The sequence below is a fragment of the Callionymus lyra genome, chromosome 19 (genome assembly GCF_982586985.1).
Source record: "Callionymus lyra chromosome 19, fCalLyr1.hap1.1, whole genome shotgun sequence".
In the NCBI taxonomy this organism is placed as follows: domain Eukaryota; kingdom Metazoa; phylum Chordata; class Actinopteri; order Syngnathiformes; family Callionymidae; genus Callionymus; species Callionymus lyra.
The window spans coordinates 11,505,634-11,531,108 of NC_141836.1; the positions used below are offsets into that span (position 1 = coordinate 11,505,634).

Here is a 25,475-nt window from a genome sequence, read left to right on the forward strand (position 1 = left end):
TACTACATAGTACGTAAAGAAAAAAATATACAAGTTTTTAAGTTCACATCATTAATTGTTAATGCTCTACATTTTGTAAGTATTCAAAAATGTAAAAACACTTCCATATATATGTTGTTATCCACAGTAAAACTAATAAAATAAAAATATATATAGTATTACAAGTATATATATTATTTATGCATTTATTTTGATTCAATTATATTCATATAAAAATTGAAATGTATAAAAATAATCATCATAATCGTTATATATTCCCAGAAAAAATTACCTTAAGAACATAAAAGAAAAACTCAAATTTGAAAATAAACATTTGTATAAATGTATTTAAATCTATATTTTATTTTACCAATTCAGAGGAAATGCTGATGAGTTAGAAATGACACTAGAATACCCATTTTTTTTAAACTGAATAGTGCATTGAAATTATAAATAAATATCAAAACTAATCATTCCATTGTGCGTCTGATCTCCTCCAGGTACTCCTAGTTTACTCCCACAGAGGTGAACCGGCGTGAGTGGTCCATAAAAATCTATTCAAATAGAATAAAAGTCATTAAAATGCCGGAGATATCGGTGCAGCAGACGCCTGTTGTGGACTACAAAGTAAACAGAGGGTTATTAGTGCATCTCTGTGGCAGAGCAGCGCCCGTGGCTTCTAGGGAAGAAGGTCCTGTTCATGGAGTCCTGACATGGACAGCAGGGCTGCAGCGCAGCAGTGTCAGAGTCAGTGACAGGACGAGTGCGGACCTGACAGGCCGCGGCTCATTAAACCTCCATCAGACGCAGGAGGTCAACACAACAGCTCCGGTGCCGGCAACACACTGTCTCCGCGCCGATCAACTACACAACACGACTCAGCGGGGATTGATAACAACCGAGGAGACGTTTTTAATTTTAGAATTTTTAATTATTTTCCTGCCAACTGTTCAGGAAGTTCAGGAAAAATATCTCCATCCGAGCCCGAGAGCGGCGAGACAGGCGGGAATTAGTGTAAGAAAATATAAATACTATTAAATATTGGGTCATTATTTTCATGATACTCAACAGAACTGTATCGATTATATTTTAATAAGGCTGTCAAATCATATTTAATTGTTTATCATAGTTTAATTTATGGTTTAAATATTTCTATAAAATGTGTTTAAAATAATATTTACATTTTTTTAAATTTATGATTAAAATTAAAACATTCCCAGCATTTGTTAATTTTTGTGTAGCAATTCGATTTTTTTTCTTTCTGCTAGAGCGACAGTAAGTCCCTCACAACTATAGGAACAGTAAAATCCCGCAAAATGACAGGACGAGAGGATACAGTTGACTCCAGCAGCTTTTAAAGCTGATGTTTGAACATATAATGTAAACAGTTTATATTTCTATAAAATCTGTTTAAAATTATTATTATTTTCTAATTTAAAATGAAAATGAAAACATTAGCAGCATTTGTTTATTTTTGTGTAGCAATTTCGATTTTTTTTCTTCTGCTGGAGCGATAGTAATAACGTCCCCCACAGCTATAGGAACAGTAAAAATCCCGCAAAATGACTGAAGACGAGAGGATATAGTTGACTCCAGCACTTAAGTTAAAATAACTGATTTTAACTGCATTTTGAGGAAATGTGGATTAACATCTGGATCCAGGAATCTTTTGAAGGATTTAGTCAATCCCTCAGCTATACCTCTATTCGTATATACCAGTCACGATGTTTCAGAGGCAGAAAAAAAATATATACTTGTTACTACAGTATCACAATATATCGGTTTGTTGCCCCTGTATCGCAATACAAATCGTACTGTCAGATTTTTACCAATATAAACCCTTGGAATTGTGTACACGTGATTAGAAATCGTATTGTTGTTGACGTGTGTAACACTGAATGCGATGTGTGTTCGATGGCGAAGCGGGTCAACGATGCGGCTCCAGAAGGTTGCACAGTGGGGTAGAGATGAGGACCGGAGGGTCAGGGTGACCAGCCAAGTATGAAATAATGAGCTTAAAAAGTGTCGCTGACACAACTTGGCTCAGAGAGGAATGGATTCGTTGTTGTTGTTGTTTTAAAATCTTGGTGGGCGTCACGAGTCACTGCAAGGTCAACCCAGGAAGTCCTGTGTCGTGAGTGGCAGCGCTCCATCCGTGAGCGACCTCTTCCCTCCCTCTACCTTCCGCCTTCGTTTCAAATGAGACGAGAATACTCGGGCAGGACCTGGTGTTGCTGACCCGGCGTTTTCTCCTTTTTTGTTTTTTGTAGGCGTTTGTTGCAAGGTCGACACAAGAACGGCCATCTTTACATGCATGCACTCATTCATGTGACAAACTCAAGTCATTTTCATGTTGCTCACAAGTTCTTTAAATATGGCTCGAAATAAAAACGAGTTAAAATCATGTTCATCATCGTGATCCACGGTTATTTCCATATTTACGTTTTGCTTTTTATGAGGTCTTTTTTTGTAATATAATCGGAATATCGAACGGTTTAATTAACAATATATATATTTTTTTATATTAAAATGTCTTTTAAGCTTTCACTATTTTTAAAATTGGAATATTTTCCTTATTAAATATTTTTACACACAGAGTTTGATATTCTTAACCCAATAATTAAACGATCCATTTTCTAAATTCAATATTTTTTCCATTTATAGCCTTTTAGATTCAATATAAAAATAGTATAATAGTGCCACTTGATCTAGCGCCTGATTGGCTGGAACTACAGTACTTTTTTTTAGTAGAGGGAGATCTAAAAAAAAAAGAAAAAGGTTTTTACTTATAAAGTTTTACATTTGTTTCCATCCACAATAATACAGGAATACATCCTTTACTTTGACAAACAAACAAAAATATATTTTTGTAATTTAATCAAAATATTTAATCTACAAGTCAATTATAACTAATAGTTTATGCAGACAAAACAACTTGAAAAAAAGAAATGCTGAAACATTTGAATACATGAAATATTCACTTAAATGTCTCATCAGTTCAGAGGAGATGCTTCCCGACTTCCTCTGCCGTCAGACTGAAGTCACCAGAGACTCAAAATGTGCAGATCGTTGTCAAACCTTCATGTCAAAAGAGCAGCCAAGTGGAGAAGATCCAGAGAAGATTCCTCCTTATTAAGTCCTCGGCTGTAAGAGAGCCAGGGGTACGCCTCTGGCTGGAACTTGGATCACTGCTGCACTCTGGGAAAAACCTTCATGATACTAAACCAGGAGCAGACACTCCGACTAAAAAAAAAAAGAACTCACCTGTGTTCTAGTAGCTCAGGTCAGACCGACACCGTCTTCTCCCCGGAGGCATCACGTGGCGTCACATCTCTGTCCAGTCAGGGGAAGAAATCTTCTCGGTGTCAGCGACAACCTCACGCACGACTGAACCTGATGGAACAGGATGGGTTTTTATTTTCACTGGTCGTCTATGAGCAGAACAGGAGTGTATTCTCTTGTTTGTAACTATATCCCGCATGAGAAACATATACAAGGGCATTGTATATTAAAGGGAGAATGTAAAGAAAACAACAATATTTTAAATTAAACAAAATCAATAAAACTATTTATAATAATAATCATATACAACTCATAACATGAAAAAAACAGTTATTAATTGAGTTTTTTTAAACACAGATTCGTTTTTTCCCTTTTATTTTGTATTGACTCAACATGTTCTATTTGGATCAGTTCCGGGCTGATTTAATGCAACTTTTTAAACTGCAAATCTAATCAGTTGTTTTTAAAAACTCTTGCATCTCACTTTATGTATCATGAAAAAAATCTTGTTAAATGCATCATGTTTAGATATAGTTTGAATGTGGTTTGATGACGGACTAGTTTCAATGCAAATGTGGGTTTTTAGTTTTATGTTTTAATTTATTCATTTAGGGTTGTCCTAATGTAATGTAATATTTCAGTAAAACACAGCGTCAGCAAAATACTTCTACAGCAGCTAGACACACAAGAACCCAGTTTATGTCATAAAGAATCATCAGTTATTTTAACTAAGCTGCTGGAGTCAACTGTATCCTCTCGTCCTCAGTCATTTTCGGGATTTTACTGTTCCTATACCAGTGGGGGACTTAATTACTGTCGCTCTAGCAGAAAAAAACAACTCCTTTTTCTCTGTACTGTTCTGTTCGGATCAGACGGTCGGCCAGGTTCTGGTCCGGATTGAGTTAATGCAACTTTATAAAAATGCAAATCTACTCGATTTTTATAAAAAAAATTGTGAAAATAAATCTTCTTAAAGGGGTCAGTGTAAAATTATAATAAAGCGTTTGGCAATAGTGACATCGAGGGGAATAGACAGTTCTTTTAATGGCTATTGTGAAATAAATACACGCATAAATGTGTACATCGATATCGAAATATGTGTATTTTGTATTTCAAAAAAAGCAAATTGCCTAAAAAGTTTTTACCAAATGGTCCATTTGCTCATATTGTTTTTCTTCATAGTTTTTTCCAGGACTAGTTTCAAGTTAAATGTGGTTTTGTGCGTTCATTTTTGAATTTACTGTTAAGGTAGTGATAATATTTGAGTAAAACAGTGTCAGCAAAATACTTCTACAACACAAGAACTCAGTTTATGTCATAAAGAATCAAAATTTGATCCATTTTACTTGCAGTTTTTGACACGTCATTGCTGAAAATACTTTTTTTGGGAGGTTCAGGTTTTGTGTGTTTACCTGAAAACATGTCGTCATGGGAGCGCTGTACCGGTTTGTGCAGGGCTGTCAGTCCCTGCCCTGGTCCACGACTGTATTTATGATTAAACAGACGCCGTCCCTGGTGCGGTTATTCCAGATATTCCGGGCGACACATGTCGACCCTCAGCCTTAGAGATTGGAAATTATTCATGACTCCGAGTTTTCTGATGTGAAAAAGCTGCCGCCGCCTCAGACAGCTGACAAAGGTTAAACAACACCAACAAGCGTGTGATATTGAGAATGTTAGTCGACTCTTTCTTCTGCTCTGAATTGCTTCTCTTTGTTTTCTTCTCCAGTTCGTTCGCCATGTCTAAAACGGGAGCCAAGAAGCAACACTGGCGGTCCAAAGCGCAGGACAGCTTCGTGCCGTTGTTGGGCTCCCTGGGCGAGCCGGGGGTCTCCGTCGGCGGCGGGGCGGATTATGGAGAGTTTCCTTTCGTGACCTCGGCCCCCGGGGGGGGCCCCACCGTCGGGGACATCGTCCTCGAGATCGGCGGGACGCCCGTGTTGGGGATGACACTCGGAGATGTCCGTGGGGTCATCAATACCTGCCCTCAGCCCATCCGGATCAGAACTGTGGCGCCAGGTGAGCCCCTTTACAAACTCAAATGACATTTAGAAACAGTTACAGAGCTTTTCGCAATATGTGTATCAATATAAAAAAAACAACTAAATTAGACACAAATTCCCTTCATTTGTTCGATCCTTTTTGTGTTGCAATCAAACTTCTGGCCGCTAGATGGCAGCAGACAATACGTCCATCGCAGTTGAAGCAACAAAAAAAACTTATTAGATCCACGCATTGACTGAGGACGAGAGGATACAGTCGACGTCATTACTTTTGAAGCTGATGTTTGGACATATTTTGGTGATCACTGAGGACGAGGGGATACAGTGGACTCCAGCATCTTTTTTAAACTAATGTTTGGACATATTTGGGTGATGACTCAGGACGAGAGGATACAGTGGATTCCAGCATACTGCAACATATTAAAGCAGTTACGACTTCGTCGAAAGTCATGTGGTCTGTAAATTCTACAACACCAGAGTCAAGTACTCGACAATACTACAAATTCTGGATTATTCTGATAGTATCTCAGTAGATCGTATTATGCCCCTGTATCGTGATACGTATCATATTGCAGGAAGAATGCGACTGAGTCGGGATCACGAAAAGAACTAGAAAATAAAAGCCAAATATTAAAGAAAGAAGGATGATCTGTAGGACAACAACGAAGTTCAGATTAACTTCCGGATACAATCACCAATCCAGCTAAGCTTTTCAGTACCGAGTCAGTCCAAACCACGAAAGTTTTCCAACACAAAAATAAATCTGTCCATCTTCTTGGATGATTCGTCAAGAAGAAAAGAAAGTCAATATTCATTCACGGTACATGCTTAAGTGTCCTTGAAAGAGTGCGACCAGACAAAAAGGTTTTCATCGTCCTCACTTTAATTATGAAAACAATTAGCATCAGATAATCAAGCCAATGCTCAGGGATCCGAGTATTCATGGCTTTTTAATGACATCATGAATTATTCAAGAGTCATTAAGATCCTTCCAATTCCTGATTTTTTTCCCCTCCACACTGTTCAACTTAACATCCGATTGCAACCGACTCAGTCCGGCGCTGAATCACCCTCCGCCCAATCGGCGCCGCCGAAACATTCCGCTTCCTAATTTGCAACCGTCAATTCTTCCACTCGTGTCAAGGCGACGTGTCAATATGTGGCCAGAGGGTCGGAATCCTGACGACATATAGTTGTCAATCAGACGCTCCGGGGACCTTGATGTTTATATCTCCAGGCCGGGGGGTGGGGGGGGGCGTCGTTGGTTCCCCGAACAGGGAATATGTCACCGACGTGTCACCGGACCACCGGGCTCCCGATGGCCTCGCTCCGTTGATTGATAGCTGGTTTGGGTCCCAAGGGTGTAAACGTGGGACCTTTGCCCCCTTCTGGTCCTTCTGCCACAGTTAAATCCATTATCATTCCTGAAGTGTGCCCAGTCGGACTTGAGCGGTGGACGTTGATGGATGAGCTGGTTCCCAATTCTACACCCACGATCCGAGGTATCGGGGAGGATTACAATGAAGCGGCTCCGTTGATGGAGCTGGAAAGTGTCCACTTCTGAGGTGACACTGATGTTCTTGTCAGAGGTAATTGGTTCAGCTTTTTGAGGAACATTCAGGGAGGCCACAAACCGCAAGAACTTAGCCCAACCCATCTACTTGGGGCAAGAGGCAGGGGACACCCTGAGCTAATTGTCGACAAACTTTTAGACGCGATGAAATCATCCGTCGCTAGAATACGAGTCGACCAAAACGAGTGACACCAAAGTCAAATAATCAATGAACTAATCCGGCAACATATGGAGCGGTGGACGAAGACGGAGAAACCGCTTCATCATCAGAGTTATCAACAGGGTGTGAGTGGTTTTCTGGTCAACCTAGCCTGGGCGACAAAAAAAAAGATTGATGGACCCAAGGGGGGAGTAAACCACTAAACTGCTGTCCAAGGGTTGAATCCTGATTCAATTTAAACCCAAAAGGTCACTATTGGGTCTTTAAGGAGAAAAACCTGTTGGCAGATTTCTTGAAAAAATAATCTACAAACAACTGATTTTAACTGTGTTTTGAGGAAATGTGGATTTACATCTGGATCCAGGAATCTTTTGAAGGATTTGTCAATCCCTCAGCTATAGCTCTATTCATACACGAGTCAGTATTTTTCAGAGGCGGATACAAAATACGAATGGAATTAATAACAATTTAATAAATAACAGCGTTCAATCCATACCATCACAAAAGTCCACAAAAACAGTCTGAAAATTGGACTCTAAGAGTCCAAAAACAAAGCGTCCAATGAATCCAAGAATAAAAAAGGAAACAAGTAAAAAAAACAGGAAACCCGGAAGACAGAAAAGAAAACACGGCGGTCAAAGCTTTTATTTTGAACGAAAACTAAAACACTCACCAATGCATGAGGCAAAACCACAAAAGGGTCCAAGAGTAATATACAAAAAGATAGAAAAGGTTAACAACTACCACACCAGTGCAGGATTACCTTTAGTCTTGACTCAGGAAGGTGAAGTAAGTTGAAGTTGCTGATGAGGTCCAGCTGTGTTCCATTAGTAAACTCGGGGAAATGAGAGAACAGGAAGTGAGTGTACAAAGTAAAACCAAAATAAAACCTTCTACATTCTTTCCTATTGAGGACCACTGGTATAAGTATATTGATTAAATAATATTGAGTAAATAAATTACAATAAAGTCTCAGCTCCCTGGGTAATTGTTTAGTCGTCTGTACGTTGTCTTTGTATAAAATAGTTAAATATCATTATAACAAATCAAACATCTGTGTTTTAGACAGAAAAAGCCTCCAGCATGTTCCTCTATATTCTCCATTAAACTCACGGACAGGATTCAACGAAACAAGCCAATTAGTCACAAAGAAGAAGCAACATTAGGGTCAGTGTTTCCTACGATTTGTTTCGTAAGAGGCGGAGCAGGAGCCCATCAATCCTCCCGAAAGACAGCAGTCCACGGTCCACGGTCCACTCATCAAGTTTTGAAAGGGATGTTCTTTCTTTTACCAAACATTCCGTCTGCCACCGGGAAGAGCTGTTGGGGGGTGTGGGGGGGGGCACAGGCGTCTGTCAGAGTGACAGAGCGGACCATGTGTTCGACTCATCAATAACATCTCGTTCACAGATGATATTGAGAGATCAGAGCGAGGAGAGCGAGGCCCCGGCGATAAGCTCCGACTCCCTGGTGAAACGCTTCCACGCTTGTTTGTCGGGAGCAATTATCTCCGGCAGATTATTCTCTATGCATCAGAGAGTTGGGGAAACACATCCGATACCGGAGAGGTGGCACAGATAGCTCGGGAACCGTGGCAAGTCGTCGCTTGTCGAGGGATGAAATGCAGTCCTTTTTAAACATCGTGCATCCGCAGGAATCTAGAGCCGATATGTATCACGATAAAAGGGCAACAGTATGATATTTTTATTAGACCTTATTGATCCCTCTGGAGATCTCTTTCGGGAAAATAGGTTCTTGACAGCAAGTTTCATGAAAAAACAGAACAAAAACAAAGTGCAAACAAAAGAACAAAGTGCAAGTATAAAGAACATATATCAAAATAAAGAACGTATATCAAAAGGAAATAACTCAAAGATAAAAGTAATCATACTTTCACTCTGCTCCCTAGTTTCAGAATTATAAAGTATAATAGCGCGAGGAATGAATGAGTCCCTGAGTCTATTAGTGTTGCATCATGGGAAGGAGCATTCTTGCACTTCATCATCAGCTTCTTCGTTCCCTGTTCATTTTGCGATGCGGATTGCATGTCTCTTGAATTCTTCACTTCTTTCATTCGTTTTGAAACCAAAATATGTCCAAATATCAGCTTTAAAATCTACTGTATCCTCTTGTCCTCAGTCATAGCGCAAAGAAGTATGATTTTAAGTGTGATACATATAGACTTCTAAAAGGAACACGAATAAATACATTGATACAGTGCTTTAAAATGTTGTTTCGGTATCGTGAAAAAAACTATTTAAGAGTAGAATTTTTTCTAACATCCCTAATAGAAACTGTATCATAAATAATATAATATGTCACGTGTGCGTCGTCATCATCTTTCCTCCTTCTCAGGAACCACGTTGTGCAAAGACCTCAGGTTGTATCTGAGCAAGTGCTTCACTCCCGGATCGGTGGACAGTCAACTCCAGCAGGTCATCAGAGAGAACCTCTACCTCCGCGCCGTCCCTTGTAAGTCCTTCCTCTTCTTTTTCACGCTAGTTTCAGGAACTGTCATCGGAACCATTGACGTTCTTTATACCTGCAATAATAAGATCAGTTGTTCGGCATCACTGTGAAGCATTTTAGCGTATTTACGTCGGAAATGTAATGACTGAATCAAACAAGAAAATGGTTTTGGGAAACAAATATCAAGATCAAATGCCTTTTTTAGCATTTGAAATGTCATGCATTGCATCAATGGTCCAGCAGGTGGCAGTATCTCTCCAGGGAATTCACCTGGACAACACAAACAGTAAATAAGACCCTGCTTCAGCTCTTGAGCAACAACGTGAAGAGTCCTTTGAAAGATATCTGGATCCAGATGGTAACGTAGAACTAAAAAATAGACAGTCATTGCAATTAAAATAATCGAAATAAGCATTACATGAAAGCTCAAAATACTGAAAATTTAAGAGAAAATGTTGTCAAGAATTATATTTAAAAATGACAAGCAAATACTTAGTTGCATATAAATCACACTTATAAGCCTTTCTGTCACTTTTTTAGATGCTATTAAACTCAAAATGTAGAAAACTACAGATTATACCTTTAATTTCTTCACACTTTCGAACCTCATCGTCTGATGGACACTTTTATCCGCGGCTGTCATGAGGACATTTCTATTTCAAATCCATTTTTTATAGCCTCAAAAATGCCTCACAGTGTGGTTTTTTATGTGGACATTTTGTGAAACCCCTCAACAGTAAAGACCTTTTAAAATTCATCACAAGGCTATATCGGAGAACAGAAGTAAATAATGTTTTTTAGTAGTAGTAATAGTCTTGAAAATATTCTGAAATATTTTGGATCAAGATTTTTTGCAGGTTCGAGTCCGCGGCAGCGTAGACAGGATATTTTTACATTTTCCGTTTAATCTCCTGAAAAAAGCGCTTGGATGTCCAAAGACTTATTTGATGGCTATAAATAAAATGATGTACAATGGCAGCCAAACGCAGCTAGTTGTAGTGCATCTGTTGCCATCTTAATCCTCCGCCACATGACGTCACTGGATACAGCCAGAGGACACAGCAGATGAGTGTGGCTTCTCCTCACAACAACAAATCAGCTTTTAAAAAAAAAAAAAAAAATCATATCACTCTCAAACCTTGCTCCTTTTTCTTCCTTTTTTTTTTTTTTTAAATCGTGGACTCGAGTGACCACTCTTGACCTCTCACTCTTGCTCTGTGGAGTATCGGCTAATCTCTCCTTTAATACAGCAAGTAGGTCATGTGGGAGTCGGTGGCGCTGACACACTACACGCCCGCTGACGGTCCGGGTCAGAACTCTGCAAACACATAAATAAACTGACCTTTTTTCTTCTTTTTTTTTGCAAACACTATTACCCTGAGTAACCTAACCCTTGCAGAGATGCAGAATCGGTTACAAAACAAAGAAAAAAAATGTATTTATACCCGCTAAGTTAGCGTTAAATGACAATTTTATAGGTATTTATTGCAATTTATTTTAGGTGTTTTTCTCTAAAAAAGGCTTTTATACAATAATATAGATAGATAGTTTAATAAAGTCTATATAATCTAGTATATAAATAAGGTATTAATGATTCAAATCTTGACCATCTATCAAATTGCCTTTAGATTCTGTGACAATCCAAATAAAAGGGATAAAAAGGGATTTTACCAATATTTTCAGGAATTGTTTAGACAATACATGCTGGAATTTCTGGATTACCATCTGGATCTACTAATCTTTTGAAGAATTTATTATCTTCCTGCATGTCCAAAGGTTCTAAAAGGGTAACTGATAATGTAAATAGAATACATTTTATTTAAACCACAAGTTTAATGTTGAAGAATAATTTAAGAGGTTGATTATTGTTGTTTATTTTACCCATTTATGCTTTGAATAATATATATTTATAAAGCAGGTATTAATGAGTAAAATGTTAGCTTGACTGAGATTATGGAGAAACCCTCATGAAAATGCATTTCACTGACATATTCAGCGAATGTTGAGACAAGGAACAGATGATTACATGTTGGCGGGGGTGTTAGGGATTACCATCTGGATCCACTAATCTTTTGAAGCATGTGTTGTCCTTCTGAGTGTCAAAATTCTACTTTAAATTATTACTTTTTAATCGCTAATTAGACTTCAAGTGCCAAAAAAGTAAAAACTAATGTACATAAATATCATTTTGGGCAATATTTGCAAAAACATAATTAAACAATTTTTTGGGCTTAGTACTACCTGCATAAGATAACTACATTTACAAAACCAAGCAACAATATCTTTATTAAATAATAATAATATTAAATAATCATTTTAGTTTATTTATTGCCATTTCTTTTAAGTTGTAATTAAGAAAAAGGCATATATTTCAGGTTTACATGATTAAAACGTTGGAAATTTTGTCCGTTGGCTTGACTGTCTTGAAATTACGTCCTAGCAAAAACAGATTTTACCGACTTTTTCATAAAATGTTGTAAAACAGGGAACAGATGGATTACATGTTCAGGATTACCACCCGGATCCACTAATCTTTTGAAGAATGTACTGTACTATTATCTTTCTGAATGACCAACTGCTTATTTAAGTAAATACAATTTAACAGTGCGTTAACATTCAAGTGCAAAAAATAATAATGTAGATTAAATTAATTTTTGGGGCGATAATATTGAGTGAAATGAAGCTGCTTGGCAGAGGTCTGCGCTCCTTGGGGATTTTCTAGCTTTATCCTACAATCTTGCTCATATTTGTAACTAAAAACGTCTTTTTTTTGTGCAAAAAGATGTACGATATCATCTCCAGACTTCACTGAATCTCCTCTAAGCCACGCGGCGAACTGTCAGACAACTTTCCGTGGTAGTGGCAGTAAGAGCAGGTCCGCCCACGAGTCAGTAATCCTCTGATCTGCTTGAGATGAGACAGTAAGATTCCGTTGTTGACATGCAGACACCAACACGCGCGTGCTTTTTTTTTTTCCCCCTGATCCTGAGTCAGCCACAGACAAGTCCAAAAACCCTCCTCTGGCTGCTAGAAGGAAGTAGCTTTTCCTACATCTACTCAGGAGGATTTTGTGCTCAATGAAGGAGGAATGTCAATCAGATGCATCGGCGGCTCAGCCTGGTCTCCTGCAGGAGTGTGACTCTCAGTCTTGATGTAAGTGTTTTTATCTGCGCTTCCCCCCCCCCCATGTTTCCGTCAGACCAGGATGTTGGCACCGATGGTGAGATCTCTGCGGAGGTTCCGTCAGTCAAGAGGGCAGTGCATAAAAATGTAAATGAGGGAAGAAAATGAAGTTAAGCGAGTGCATCGATGATCTCGCGGGTGGAATTGAATTAAAAAAAACAAAGTGGAGGAGGAGACTACTCTGGTAGATGAGAGTGGGTTTTCGTTAAGTGCAGCAGATGTTTCTTTGTGGAGGCAGAAGCAGGTAATAAAGGAACATTTGGTTTTTAACAGGGTCCTATTTAAAGTGACAGATGTTAAATATATGGAACCTGGCAGAGGTTTGTTGCATTGTTTCTGTCCAGCAAAATAACTTCAGAAAAGGATTATTTAAATTTAACCAACAGTAGCGAGGAACAGGTGATTGGATCAAAGATGATTCATTGTTTTATTATATTTATATATATTTTTAACTTTTAATTTCACTTTAACGTTTTTTCTTATTTTGTGCTTTTATTTTCTAAATAAAGGGGTGTCGATCAGACTAGGGGCCAAAATCTTGCTCCATTTATTGTAATTATGGCCGATTGTCCTTCTTTACCAAAACAACTTTAGTTTTACTCTTATTATTGACACTTATAATCTCTGTTCCTTAACTCATCTTAAACAGTGACATCTATAAAAGGTAACCATAGCAACATGAACATTGATCTACTTTATTTTTTGACACAGCAATCGAGCAGGGCCACATGGAATGACTTCAAACTGCTATTTTTACTTTAGTTTACAGTGTTTTCTTTATTTATTTCAGTACAATTTGAATGACTCAATTACATTTCTGCCAAGATATGTTGACATAAAACCATGGAGACGCATTATATCCCTGAAGGTTCTCATTCAACCAGGTCATGGTTATCCAAGTGGTTCAAAGGTGAGTTAACTGGACCGAGAACTGAAGAAAAAAAGGTGACACGTTTTCCCAGAACTCCCAGTTCCCAGTCCAGTTGACTCGCCTCTGAACCACCTGAGACACGTCGTTTGTTATAAGTCGTTAATTCATTATTTTGAGCCAGAAGTGAGTTTGACTCGACGTTGAAATGGTTTCACTTCAGTAGATTCTGTTGGAATAGAAAAAGCTCGGAGCTCGCGGAGGTCACGCCTTCGCTCCGAATCTGAGCCGAACAGAAATGAAAAGTTATTTGGTCGTAATACGAGGTGACACCCGGCAGCAGATCCGCGGCAGCAGCTTCTGTTTCCAAATGAGAGAAAATAAAAACGATGCAGAAAAATGTGACTTTTGTGACAAAAGAAAAAAAAAAATCACAATAATATATTGGCTTAAATTCACTCAACTTGTTACAATAAAACATGAATAAATTTGTTTCTTATTAATAAAAGAAAAAAGAAATATATTCAAAATGAATTAATATTTTCACACAGATCATTTATATTATAATAACAATAATTAAAACAAAAAATGTAATGCAATAATTTGTTTACTGAAAGGTTACATTTGTTTTTCATTTCTCATAATTGAATATAAATATTCTTATATTATTATTATTATTTTTTACACATTGACTTTGTTATTCTAATTCCAATAATTTGAAAACCCGTTTCAAAAATACTTTTTTTTTTCGTTATTAGTAGTCAATTTAAAAACATTCGGATAACAGTATCACCAGACAATATTTTTAAAGAGTACAGCTACTGTATTGAACTGCGAAGACTAAGTCTGCGTGTCGTATGATTGGCTGAAACTATTGGAAAGTATCTGCGGATACGATGTTTATCACGATACAGAGACGAAAGGATATATAGTGAAACTGTAATAACAAGGATATATTTGTAGTACTGTCGAGTATTTACAGACCACATGACCCTTGACAAAGTCTTAATTGCTTTCTTTTGTTTTGAAACCAAAATATGTCCAAAAATCAGCTTCAAAAGCTGCTGGAGTCGACTGTATCCTCTCGTTCTCATTCATCACCAAAATATATCCAAACATCTTCTTTAAAAGCTGCTGGAGTCAACTGTATCCCCTAGTCCTCAGTCATCTCCGGGATCTAGCTGGATTTCAATGGGATTTCAGGACGTAATGACTGTAACACAAAAAGCAAAAAAAAAAGTTCGATCAAGTAGCTCTGTTGCAAAAATTTCATTCATTTAGTCAATTTTCAATTGTTTTATCCCATTATTAAAAGTAATGACACCTTTTAATTTATATATTTTATAAAATAAATTATTCAATAACATAATTCATACTTTTAATATACAAATAATGGAATTTAATTACTTAAAAAATACTTAAACAAAAACCGTCCAACATTCAATAAAAATAAATAAAAGATTCAATATCCTGATGCCACTGATATACTTTTATACTTTCCAGCTTCTTGTCTCACAACAGAGGATCAGATTTTGTATCCTTATGTAAAAAAAACCCTGAAAGAAAAACCTCTCGGCTGCTCAACTATCCAGACTCACTAATCACAGCATCCGTTCATCCATACGCCCTTGCACGGCGCCAAAGTCATCATCTCGACCCGCTTTTGTCTCCTCCATAAAAAAAAAAGACGTTTTGTAATCGTCCTCGGAGTGAGTCGGAGATAAGCGACATCATTTTGGGTTTTTTTTTTTTTTTTTTTTGCCCGTCCGACTGTCGCCGGGCAGACGTCGTCGTTAGCCGTGTGATGATCTTGACAGACAGTTGTCTCCAGGTGTTGATACAGTGCTCTCTGTATTTGCCTCGCCTCACCCCGTCTCCGGGTGACGGTGCACCCACAGGGCTGGAGGAAGAAGAAGATGTCAATAATCCATCCTGCCGCCGCCCCCCCACCCCTGCTGACATGTCACATAAATCTGTTAGAGGAGGTGTGGGGGGGGGGGCATCGATAATGAATGCTCGCCTCATGCAGGAGCATCTGTGTGTCCTGAGGGAGGAGAAAAATAACTCAGGCGTCACTTGTCATCCGGAGATTTCTTATCCTTAATTAAAGACCCTTTTTTCTAAGTCCTGTCTGTAGGTGACGGATCAACGCTGGAAACCATTAGCGACGACTCGGGGGGTCAGCGAGGGGTGTGGTCGCTCCTTATGTTGGCTTTAAACCCGCGACCGCCGGACTCGTGATGGTTACCGACGAGCTAATCTGCCTCTCACCCTTAATTACTCGCTTAAATGTGCAAAAAGAGAAAATCTAACACAGCGGAATCACAGGCTGGGTTGGATTTAAAGTGATGGGTTCAAGATGCGTTTGTGATTGGTTATTGAGCAAGGGTGCTGATAGCAACAAAAGTTATTTCTAATTACGTACTTGTTGTTTTTGAATGTAATTACACTGACATTTTTACACTGCATTATTCACACTGAATATCTTTTTTTACAAATTACATTTTTCACTGTATTATTATTATTATTGCATGGATTGATTCAAAATCTGGTGGCACACATTTTCTTCGATACAAAAACCTTCCTCTCCAAAGTCATTACCTTTATTAACTAAGCTTATCTGCCTCTCAAAGGTAATTACTTAACTACTTAATCCTCAAAAGAGAAAATGTAACCTGGCAGCACAGTCTGTGTTCAATTTAAATAGATGAATTCCCGGATTTTCTTTTCCAGGCTGTGAAGGACAAGATGATTTGAGATCTGTCTTGAAATAAAAATGGTTTTGTTTTGTGTGTTAGTGTTAAAAATCATTAAAAGTGAAACGTATCTGTGGATATGATACGTATCACTATACAAAGACTATACGATATATTGCGATACGGTAGTAACAAAGATATATTTGTAGTATTGTCGAGTACTTGACTCTGGTGTTACAGAATTTAAAGACCACATGACTCTTGATGAAGTTGTTACTACATGTATTTGTTTTTAAACCAAAATATGTAAAAAAAAAAAATCAGCTTTGAAAGCTGCTTGAGTCGACTGTATCCTCTCGTCCTCAGTAATCACCAAAATATGTCCAGACATCAGCTTTAAAAGCTGCTGGAGTCGACTGTATCCTCTCGTCCTCAGTAATCACCAAAATATGTCCAGACATCAGCTTTAAAAGCTGCTGGAGTCGACTGTATCCTCTCGTACTCAGTCATCATCTGGATCTAGTTGGATTTAATTGGGATTTCATGAAGAAATGACTGTTGCCATCTAGCGGCCAGAAATTTAATTGTTAAATCAAACAAAAAATAATAATCAGTGAATATTTGCATGTAAATTGTGAAAAAAAAAGAGTTTTACTTCATATTATATACACTTTATTGAAGTATAAACAACATACATACATACATACTTTGTATAGATCCAGTATCATGGAATGAAATATGGGGATATTTAGGTGTATCGAGTGTATTCTTACTCCTTTAATCATTATAAAATGTTTATTTTTAAACTCACCTGCCACTCGACCTCAGGCCCCCGCCGAGTCACGGTGGGCGGCTTAAGTCGGTCCTAATAGATCTTGTGCTCGGCTCCGGTCAGCTGGTCGGTCCACAGAAGCCCACTGTCACGTACAGTAGTTTGTCACGTTAGAAGAAGAGCTTTGAGTCGATTTCCTCGACGGTGCTTAAAGGAGAGCTTCTCTCTCGAAGGGCTCATGTGGTTCTCTCGGGTCAGGGTGTTCCTACAAGGTGAGCAACGACACCCCCCCCCCCCATGAAGTCTTTTTTCACTTCCTTGTGGGCTTGAGAGTCCTGTGTGTGTCACGGCTCTAAGGGGCAGCTGTGCATTAATCATGAGGCCGTGGACGGTTGTGAATCCACTGACATCACCAGAAGGTCCTCCAGGACAAGGACACAGATTCGACCTCGGGTTCTGCTTTTGTCTTGGGAGAGAGAAATTTATCCGTCTCAAGGTCAAACATCGCTGCCCTGGAGACACAAACCAGATTAATAAAAAATGTGAGGCTTGACCCGACATTAAGCATCCCACCGCATGACGCCATGACGCTTTCGGTCGAGGATGTTCCGTCTCCGAGGTCTGGACTCGGCGTCGTCCTCCAAAGTCAACGTGGATCAATAGCGATGACGGGCCATCGATCATGCGAGCGCGCCGTCGATGAGCGGTGACGGAGAGACTTGCACAAAGGCTCGTTACGGTTTCATTCAATTTCCATCGAGCGGGTCTTAATAAAGCGGTCTCGGTAAATGCCTGGTGTCGTCCACACAAAACCAAAGGGTACGTGCGGGTCGATGGTTATTGAGCCGCGAGTCCAACGGCTGGAAGTGGTTCTTAACTATTGATATTGAAGATGTATCGTTTTTCTTAAACTATTACATTTCAAGTTGTGGTGAAGTTGAGCTTTACAGACCAAATCTAATCAGTAGAAACTTGCCTGCTTAAAACCTTGGCTCCTGCCAGGATTTGCTGTAGATCTACGGATCCATCCATTTATCTGCGTATCTACGCGTCTATCTATCCATCCATGTATCTATATCTCTATCAAAGTATATATATCTACGCATCTCTTTGCATCTACCTATCCATCCATGCATCTATCTACACATCTATCTACACATCTATCCATGTATCTATCCACGCGTCTATCTATCCGTCTATCTATCCATCTATCTACGCATCTATCTACGCATCTATCTACGCATCTATCTAATCATCTATCTATCCATCAATGTATCTATCTACGTATCTATATCTCTAAGTATCTATATATCTATCTACACATCTATCTATGCATCTATCTACGCATCAATGTACGACTCTATCTACGTATCTAACCATCCATGTATCTATCTACGTATCTATATCTCTAAGTATCTATATATCTATCTACACATCTATCTATGCATCTATCTACGCATCAATGTACGACTCTATCTACGTTTCTAACCATCCATGTATCTATCTACGCATCTATATCTCTAAGTATCTATCTATCTACGCATCTATCTATCTATCCATGTATCTTTATCTCTAAGTGTCTATCTATCTATATATCTATCTACGCATCAATGTACGACTATCTACGCATCTATCCATCTATGTACACATTTATCTACGCATCAATGTACGACTCTATCTACGCATCTATCCATCCATCTACACATCTATGCATCAATGTACGACTCTATCTACGCATCTATCCATCTATCTACACATCTATCTATGCGTCAATGTACGACTCTAGCTACACATCTACGCATCTATCTATGCGTCTACATATCTATCCATGCATCTATCTACGCATCCATGTACGACTATCTACGCATCTATCTAACCATCCATGTATCTATCTACGCATCTATATCTCTAAGTGTCTATCTATCTATACATCTATCTACGCATCTATCTATCTATGCATCTATCCATCCATCTACACATCTATCTACGCATCTATCCATCTATCTACGCATCTATCCATCTATCTACGCATCAATGTACGACTCTATCTACGCATCTATCTATCCATCTAGGCATCCATCTACGCATCTATCTACGCATCAATGTACGACTATCTACGCATCTATCTATCCATCTAGGCATCTATCTACGCACCTATCCATCTATCCATCTATCTACACATCTATCTACGCATCCATCTATGCATCTACGTATCTTTCTACGCATCTACCTACCTAGGTACCTACCTATCTATCCACGTACGTACGTATCTACGTGTGTGTTTGTAATAGTGTGTGTGGTCTCACCTGGGTTCCTTCATTATGTTAAACACAGCTTCTGTCGAGCCTCAAGCGTGTTCAATTTATCTCCTGCTAAATGGCTCTGGTGCTTAAACACAGGCAGGAATTGATGGTGATTCATGAGCTGCAGATAAAAGGATAAAACATTGATTCATTGCCTTTTTTTTTCTCACCTCACAACATTGAAGCTTTTATTTGCTGCCGCTCTCTCGCCAGGTACGACCAGGCTGCCAAGAGTCGGGGAGATCTCAGGGGTGGACTATAACTTCGTCTCCATCGAGGACTTCTTCTCGCTGGAGGAGTCTGGAGCTCTGCTGGAGAGCGGCAAGTTCAAAGGTGAGGAGGAGACGCTGCCGCTCTGTGGTCTTACGGGGTTATGACAGAGTAACTTTAGTAGGTTAGATAGTTATGTAACATACGTCTGTCTGTCTGTCTGCCTGCCTGTCTGTGTATCTGCCTGTGTATTTGTTTGTGTATCTGTCTGTGTGTCTGTTTGTGTATCTGTCTGTGTGTCTGTCTGTGTATCTGTCTGTGTGTCTATTTGTTTGTGTATCTGCCTGGGTGTTTGTTTGTGTATCTGTCTGTGTGTCTGCATGGGTGTCTGTTTGTTTGTGTGTGTATCTGCCTGTGTGTTTGTTTGTGTATCCGTGTGTGTGTCTGTTTGTGTATCTTCCTGTGTGTCTGTTTGTTGAGTATCTGCATGTGTGTCTGTTTGTGTATGCCTGTGTGTCGGTTTGTGTATCTGTCTGTGTGTCTGTCTGTGTATCTGTCTGTGTGTCTATTTGTTTGTGTATCTGCCTGGGTGTTTGTTTGTGTATCTGTCTGTGTGTCTGCATGGGTGTATGTTTGTTTGTGTATCTGCCTGTGTGTTTGTTTGTGTATCCGTGTGTGTGTCTGTTTGTTGAGTATCTGCATGTGTGTCTGTTTGTGTATGCCTGTGTGTCGGTTTGTGTATGCCTGTGTGTCGGTTTGTGTATGCCTGTGTGTCGGTTTGTGTATCTGTCTGTGTGTCTATTTGTTTGTGTATCTGTCTGTGTGTCTATTTGTTTGTGTATCTGTCTGTGTGTCTGCATGGGTGTCTGTTTGTTTGTGTATCTGCCTGTGTGTTTGTTTGTGTATCTGCCTGTGTGTTTGTTTGTGTATCCGTGTGTGGGTCGGTTTGTGTATCTTCCTGTGTGTCTATTTGTTTGTGTATCTGCATGTGTGTTTGTTTGTGTATCTATCTGTTTGTGTATCTATCCGTGTGTCTGTTTGTGTATCTGTCTTTGTGTCTATTTGTTTGTGTATCTGTCTTTGTGTCTATTTGTTTGTGTATCTTTCTGTGTGTCTGCATGGGTGTCTGTTTGTGTATCTTCCTGTGTGTCTGTTTGAGTATCTGCCTGTGTGTCTGTTTGTTTGTGTATCTTTGTGTCTGTGTGTTTATCTGTCTGTGAATCTATCTGGGTTTTCTCTCTGTGTACATGTATGTTTGTGTAAGAATACAAAGACCAACCAACTAACGTTTTATTTAATTTTATACTTATATTAATTATTCTTTACACGTTTAACATAAAATATATTTTTTCTCATTTACATGCAAGAGTTTGTTTTATATAATCAAAGATAATATACATCATACAACATTGCAAATGGCTTTATTTTAAAATGATATATTTACCCTTTTGTATTTTAATTTGTAAATATTGACACATTTGTGAGGCCAAAATACAACAGTTATCCATTTGAGTAAAATAAAAATGTAATGAAATATAATTTTTAAATAAAACAAAAATTAATTTGTTTTCAAACTAGGTCAGCATCGACTGATTTGAAAAAATAAAAGCTCAGATGTAGACATGAAAGATGATCAAAGAAACAGGTGAAGTCTTGATCATTCATGCCTTCTTTTGTTGTGTTGCCAGTTTCCACATACATTATTCAGTCAAACATCATCATTTATATTTCATACAAATCAATGCAAGTGTTTCACGCTTAAAATAGAAATTATCATAACACTGTCGCTCTGAACTTTCAACCCTCGACCGCCTACACACCGACTATAAATAAATCATGAATGTGTCTCTGAATATCTGACATCATCAGAATATACACGTCTGCCCCTCAGGGACTCTTTCAGTCAGAACCACATCCCATAGATTTTAGTTTTTAACTCAAACTGTATTTTCTAACTTTATTTTGACAAACATCAACTATTGAAGTTCATCAGTGCAATTTTTATTGACATTTTGCATTTAATTGTTTTTTTTTTCAATTAATTTCATACAACAATTTCTTTATTAAATTAAATTTAGTTTTTTAATAATTGAATTCAAGATTTTTCTTAATTATTGATGTTCATTTTAACTTTCTTATTAAAAAATTCAAAAAATAATTTTCTAAATTCAATACTTTTTAAGTAAAATCCTTTTTAAATTCAATATAAGAATGTCGGTATACCAGCGCCACCAGAATATAACCAAAGAGCACTAGAACGTTCTTCAAGCCAAACTTGTCTCCAAATTCTAATATATGGAAATAAATGTGCAACATCTGACTTTGAATAATAATTCCAAACATTGAATTTTTCAAAATCGGACTTTGAATTGGAAAATCAAATTGCTTGTGTTCTTTTTTTGTCTATTTACTTTTAATACATGAATAGTTTAAGTTTCAAATTTAATCTTAAAAACAAAAAAAAATTAAAACAAAGATTAAGTATAAACAATTCAATGTCAAAATTCAAAGTCAATATACGCAGTGTAAGAAATTCAGTGTAAACAAAATTCAGCGTCAACATGGAAAAGCAAACGATCCCTGACGTTACGCTTCACATTACACAAAGGTCTCTTTACTTTATTTGCGTTCATAACATTAAATACTATAAATTACCCAACACATTGCATATTGAAATTCCTACAATGAACATTTGTTTCTATGCTGATTTTACACTTAAAATGTTTTTAATGGTGAACCAATGGTGACAAAGGACTCTTTACTTTATTTGCCTTCGTAAGAATTAATACTAAATATTACTCGACACATTGCACGTCGAATTTCTTACACTGTATTTTTTTTGTCTTTTCAATGTCAAATTTAATTTTTAACCTTTTTTCATGCATTGAAAAGAAAAATGATTTAGAACGATTGAAACACAAGTGTTTTTCAGATTAAAAGTCAGATTTTGATGCTGTAAAAATACATCTTCCAAAAATTGTATTCAAATTCAGATTTACTTCCATGCTTATATAGTGACATTTTTATATTGACTTTAAAAGGCGACAAAGTAAATCATAGTTAGCTGGAGTTGAAATATTACCAGTTGCTTGGTTACCTGCTGTTGAACCCAGCACCTGTGAGGGTCACGGTTCTTCTGCACCTGATTAAAGACCCTCTGTAGATTAACTCCCATAATTCATCGGGCGTTTCAGCGGCGGCAATAAACGTCATCGCCGCCCGCCAACACCGGCGACACTGATGGACGTGTAGTCGCCGGCGAAAACAATCTGGCGCAGACATTAGGGGCCTCCCCGGGTTGGTATCACTAACCTAATGTTATTCCTCGACCGGTTCGGATTTCCATGCGGCCCACATGTGGGGGAGGTGATTTAATTTACTTTATTAAAGCGGCACGAGCAGATGGTTGTAGACGAGAGGCTCGACCACAAACACGACCGGAGGGTTGCATACCTGCACAGAAAATATGAAAAAATACTTCCCCGGTTCAGTAAAATATTGATGCTCGTCAGGCCGGGCTGGAAATATCAGCTACATTTGTTTGGTGTGTGTGTGACTTCATTATGATGCTGGCATTTCAGAGGAGATGTGCAGTCGTCGGCCAATTTATGTCGGCCCGTAACAAGGCTTTCAATAAAACTGATGAATAAGGTCAAGTCTTTGTTTTCGCTTTCAATATGTTGAATAAGAAATGTCAGAGGAACTTTATCCAACAAGGAAGATCCTTGAAGTCTAAACTAAATATTTTTATATTTACCCAAATCTTCCGTTTTTCTGAGTGTGATACATTTATTAATGTAGTATATAAATACATTTAAAAATATAAAAGTTTTTCAATAAATAAATGACTTGACTTTATTTTTGTCAAACAGTGCAATTTCTGTTTATATATACATTTATTCATTTGTACATTTAATTATCTATATATTTTGTTATTTAACATTTTTGCTTTTAATTCTTATATTAAAACATTTAGGTTTTTTTCCTACTTTTGTCTTTTACGATTCATGTTATTTTAAAAGCTACAACAAGCTAGTATGTCCAGATATCAGCTTTAAATTCTGCTAGAGTCAACTGTATCCTCTGGTCCTCAGTCATCACCAACATATGTCAAAAAATCAGCTAAAACATATAGTTATGTGTTTATACACGTTTTTATTCATAATAATGAACATCTATTAATCTGATATATAACTAAGTTTTTTACAATAAAATATGCATCAATAAATAAATTACTTCTGACTTTTTGTCATTCATTTGTACATTTAATTATGTATGTTTTTTGTTATTTCAACATTTTGCTTTTTATTCATATATTGATACATTGAGGTTTTTATTCATTGATATTTTCCTACTTTTTGTCCTTTACAATTCATGTTATTTTAAAAGCTACAACAACAAAAAAAAACTATATTTTTTCATGTTTTTATACATTTAGTTGTGTTTATACATGTATTTATTCATAATAATGTCATTTATCGTCACTAAACAATCAATCTTCCCTTCGACGTCAGTTTCTTTTATATTGGAATCTCAGATTATTTTATTTTGTTTAAAAGTGAATTATATTAATACTATATTATTAAATATACATGTAATTATATATCTTTTAAAGCATTTTAACTGCTATGATCACGTTTTTTAATGACATTACGGCACTCGAAGTCCTACTTGTCATCATAGTCTGAACAACAAGTCATTCTGTGGCCAAATGACAATCAAAGTAGGTTAATGTTGATGTTGTGTTTTTAAAGATAAGAAAGAGAAAGTATTACTGAGGTCTTCCAGATAATTAGTACAGTAAAATTTTGATGGAAGGAAAAATATTAAATGAAGAAATGGAGGTTTTTCCACAGATACAGTTTAAGATCCAAGAAATGTACTACTATCATAAATGATGTGTTTTTTAGCCACTTTTCTAAATGTAAACGTCTTAAAGAATCTTCCTGTCCATGATGCCGACATTTCAACGCACAAAGGAAAAAAAAAAAAAAAAGACTCACCAAGGGGACGACAAGGTTATGTCGGGGGTCACGATGGCACCAATGACATCAGCAGAAACATTTTACTGCTGAACCTTCGATAAAAAGGCGCCGACTCGGCTTAACGGGGAAGGAATAATTGGTCGTAAAAAATCAAACAAGAAGCTCAATTTAAAGCCAATAGTGGAGTTTGTTATTGGAATGAAAGTCCTTGAAAATCCATGTATTATTTGTATATTTTTATGAAAAAAACGTGTTTATAACAAGTTGAAAGTCACTTTTAAGCTAAATTTAAAGTTGATTTTCACTTATAAAACCATGTTTTTTTCTACGTCTGTGTGGTAGGGAACTACTACGGCACCCCCCGGCCCGTCCACATCACCGCCGAGATCCCCCCCATCACCTACCAGGAACATTGCAACCTGCTCCGGACGTTCCGCACTCGCAGCAGATCCCTCAGCAACCTGGAGAAGAGCGCGGAGGAGGCCGACCACAGCGAGGACGACTCAGGCGAGTACCTTCTGGAGACACAAGCCTGTGGTCCAATGTTCTCAGGCGAGGCTTCGGGGGGAAACTGCAGCAAAACGCTGCTGATGAATCGATCATTAGCACGATTAGCATGCTCTGAACTTCCCGCCGTGCCGCGGCCTCATCGATCGCTGGATCAGCACCAGAGGAAGGTCAGGATGCCTTCAGGGGTTTGAGGGAGGGGGTGTAGGGTCTGCAGACACGAGAGAGAGGAGTAATGAGGCCAGGTGTGGGCGTCTGTCTCACCTGACACAGGTGCAACGGAAGGTAGTTTCACGGTCATTTCATCTGCCAAGGAGGTCATTATCCCGGGGATGTTTGTGAGGCAGTTGTTACGGGCAGAATACTGTAAGTATCTACGTATGTATCCATCTAATTATATATCTACGCATCTATCTATCTATTTACGCATCTACTGTACGTATCCATCTACACATCTACTGTACGTATCTATCTATATATGCATC

At 37.9% G+C, this 25,475-nt stretch overlaps 1 protein-coding gene across 2 annotated transcripts in view; it reads left to right on the forward strand.

The window, feature by feature from the left end:
• The window catches only part of magixb (MAGI family member, X-linked b), a 55,623-nt gene that overhangs the window by 10,808 nt on the left and 19,340 nt on the right, over positions 1 to 25,475 (forward strand). For both annotated transcript variants that reach the window (XM_087780864.1, XM_087780863.1), the window contains exons 2-5: positions 4,991 to 5,280; positions 9,353 to 9,469; positions 19,502 to 19,621; positions 24,826 to 24,990. In XM_087780864.1, the coding sequence (XP_087636990.1) occupies positions 5,001 to 5,280; positions 9,353 to 9,469; positions 19,502 to 19,621; positions 24,826 to 24,990 (682 nt within the window). In that variant the 5' untranslated portion in view covers positions 4,991 to 5,000. The remainder of the gene's footprint in view (positions 1 to 4,990; positions 5,281 to 9,352; positions 9,470 to 19,501; positions 19,622 to 24,825; positions 24,991 to 25,475) is intronic.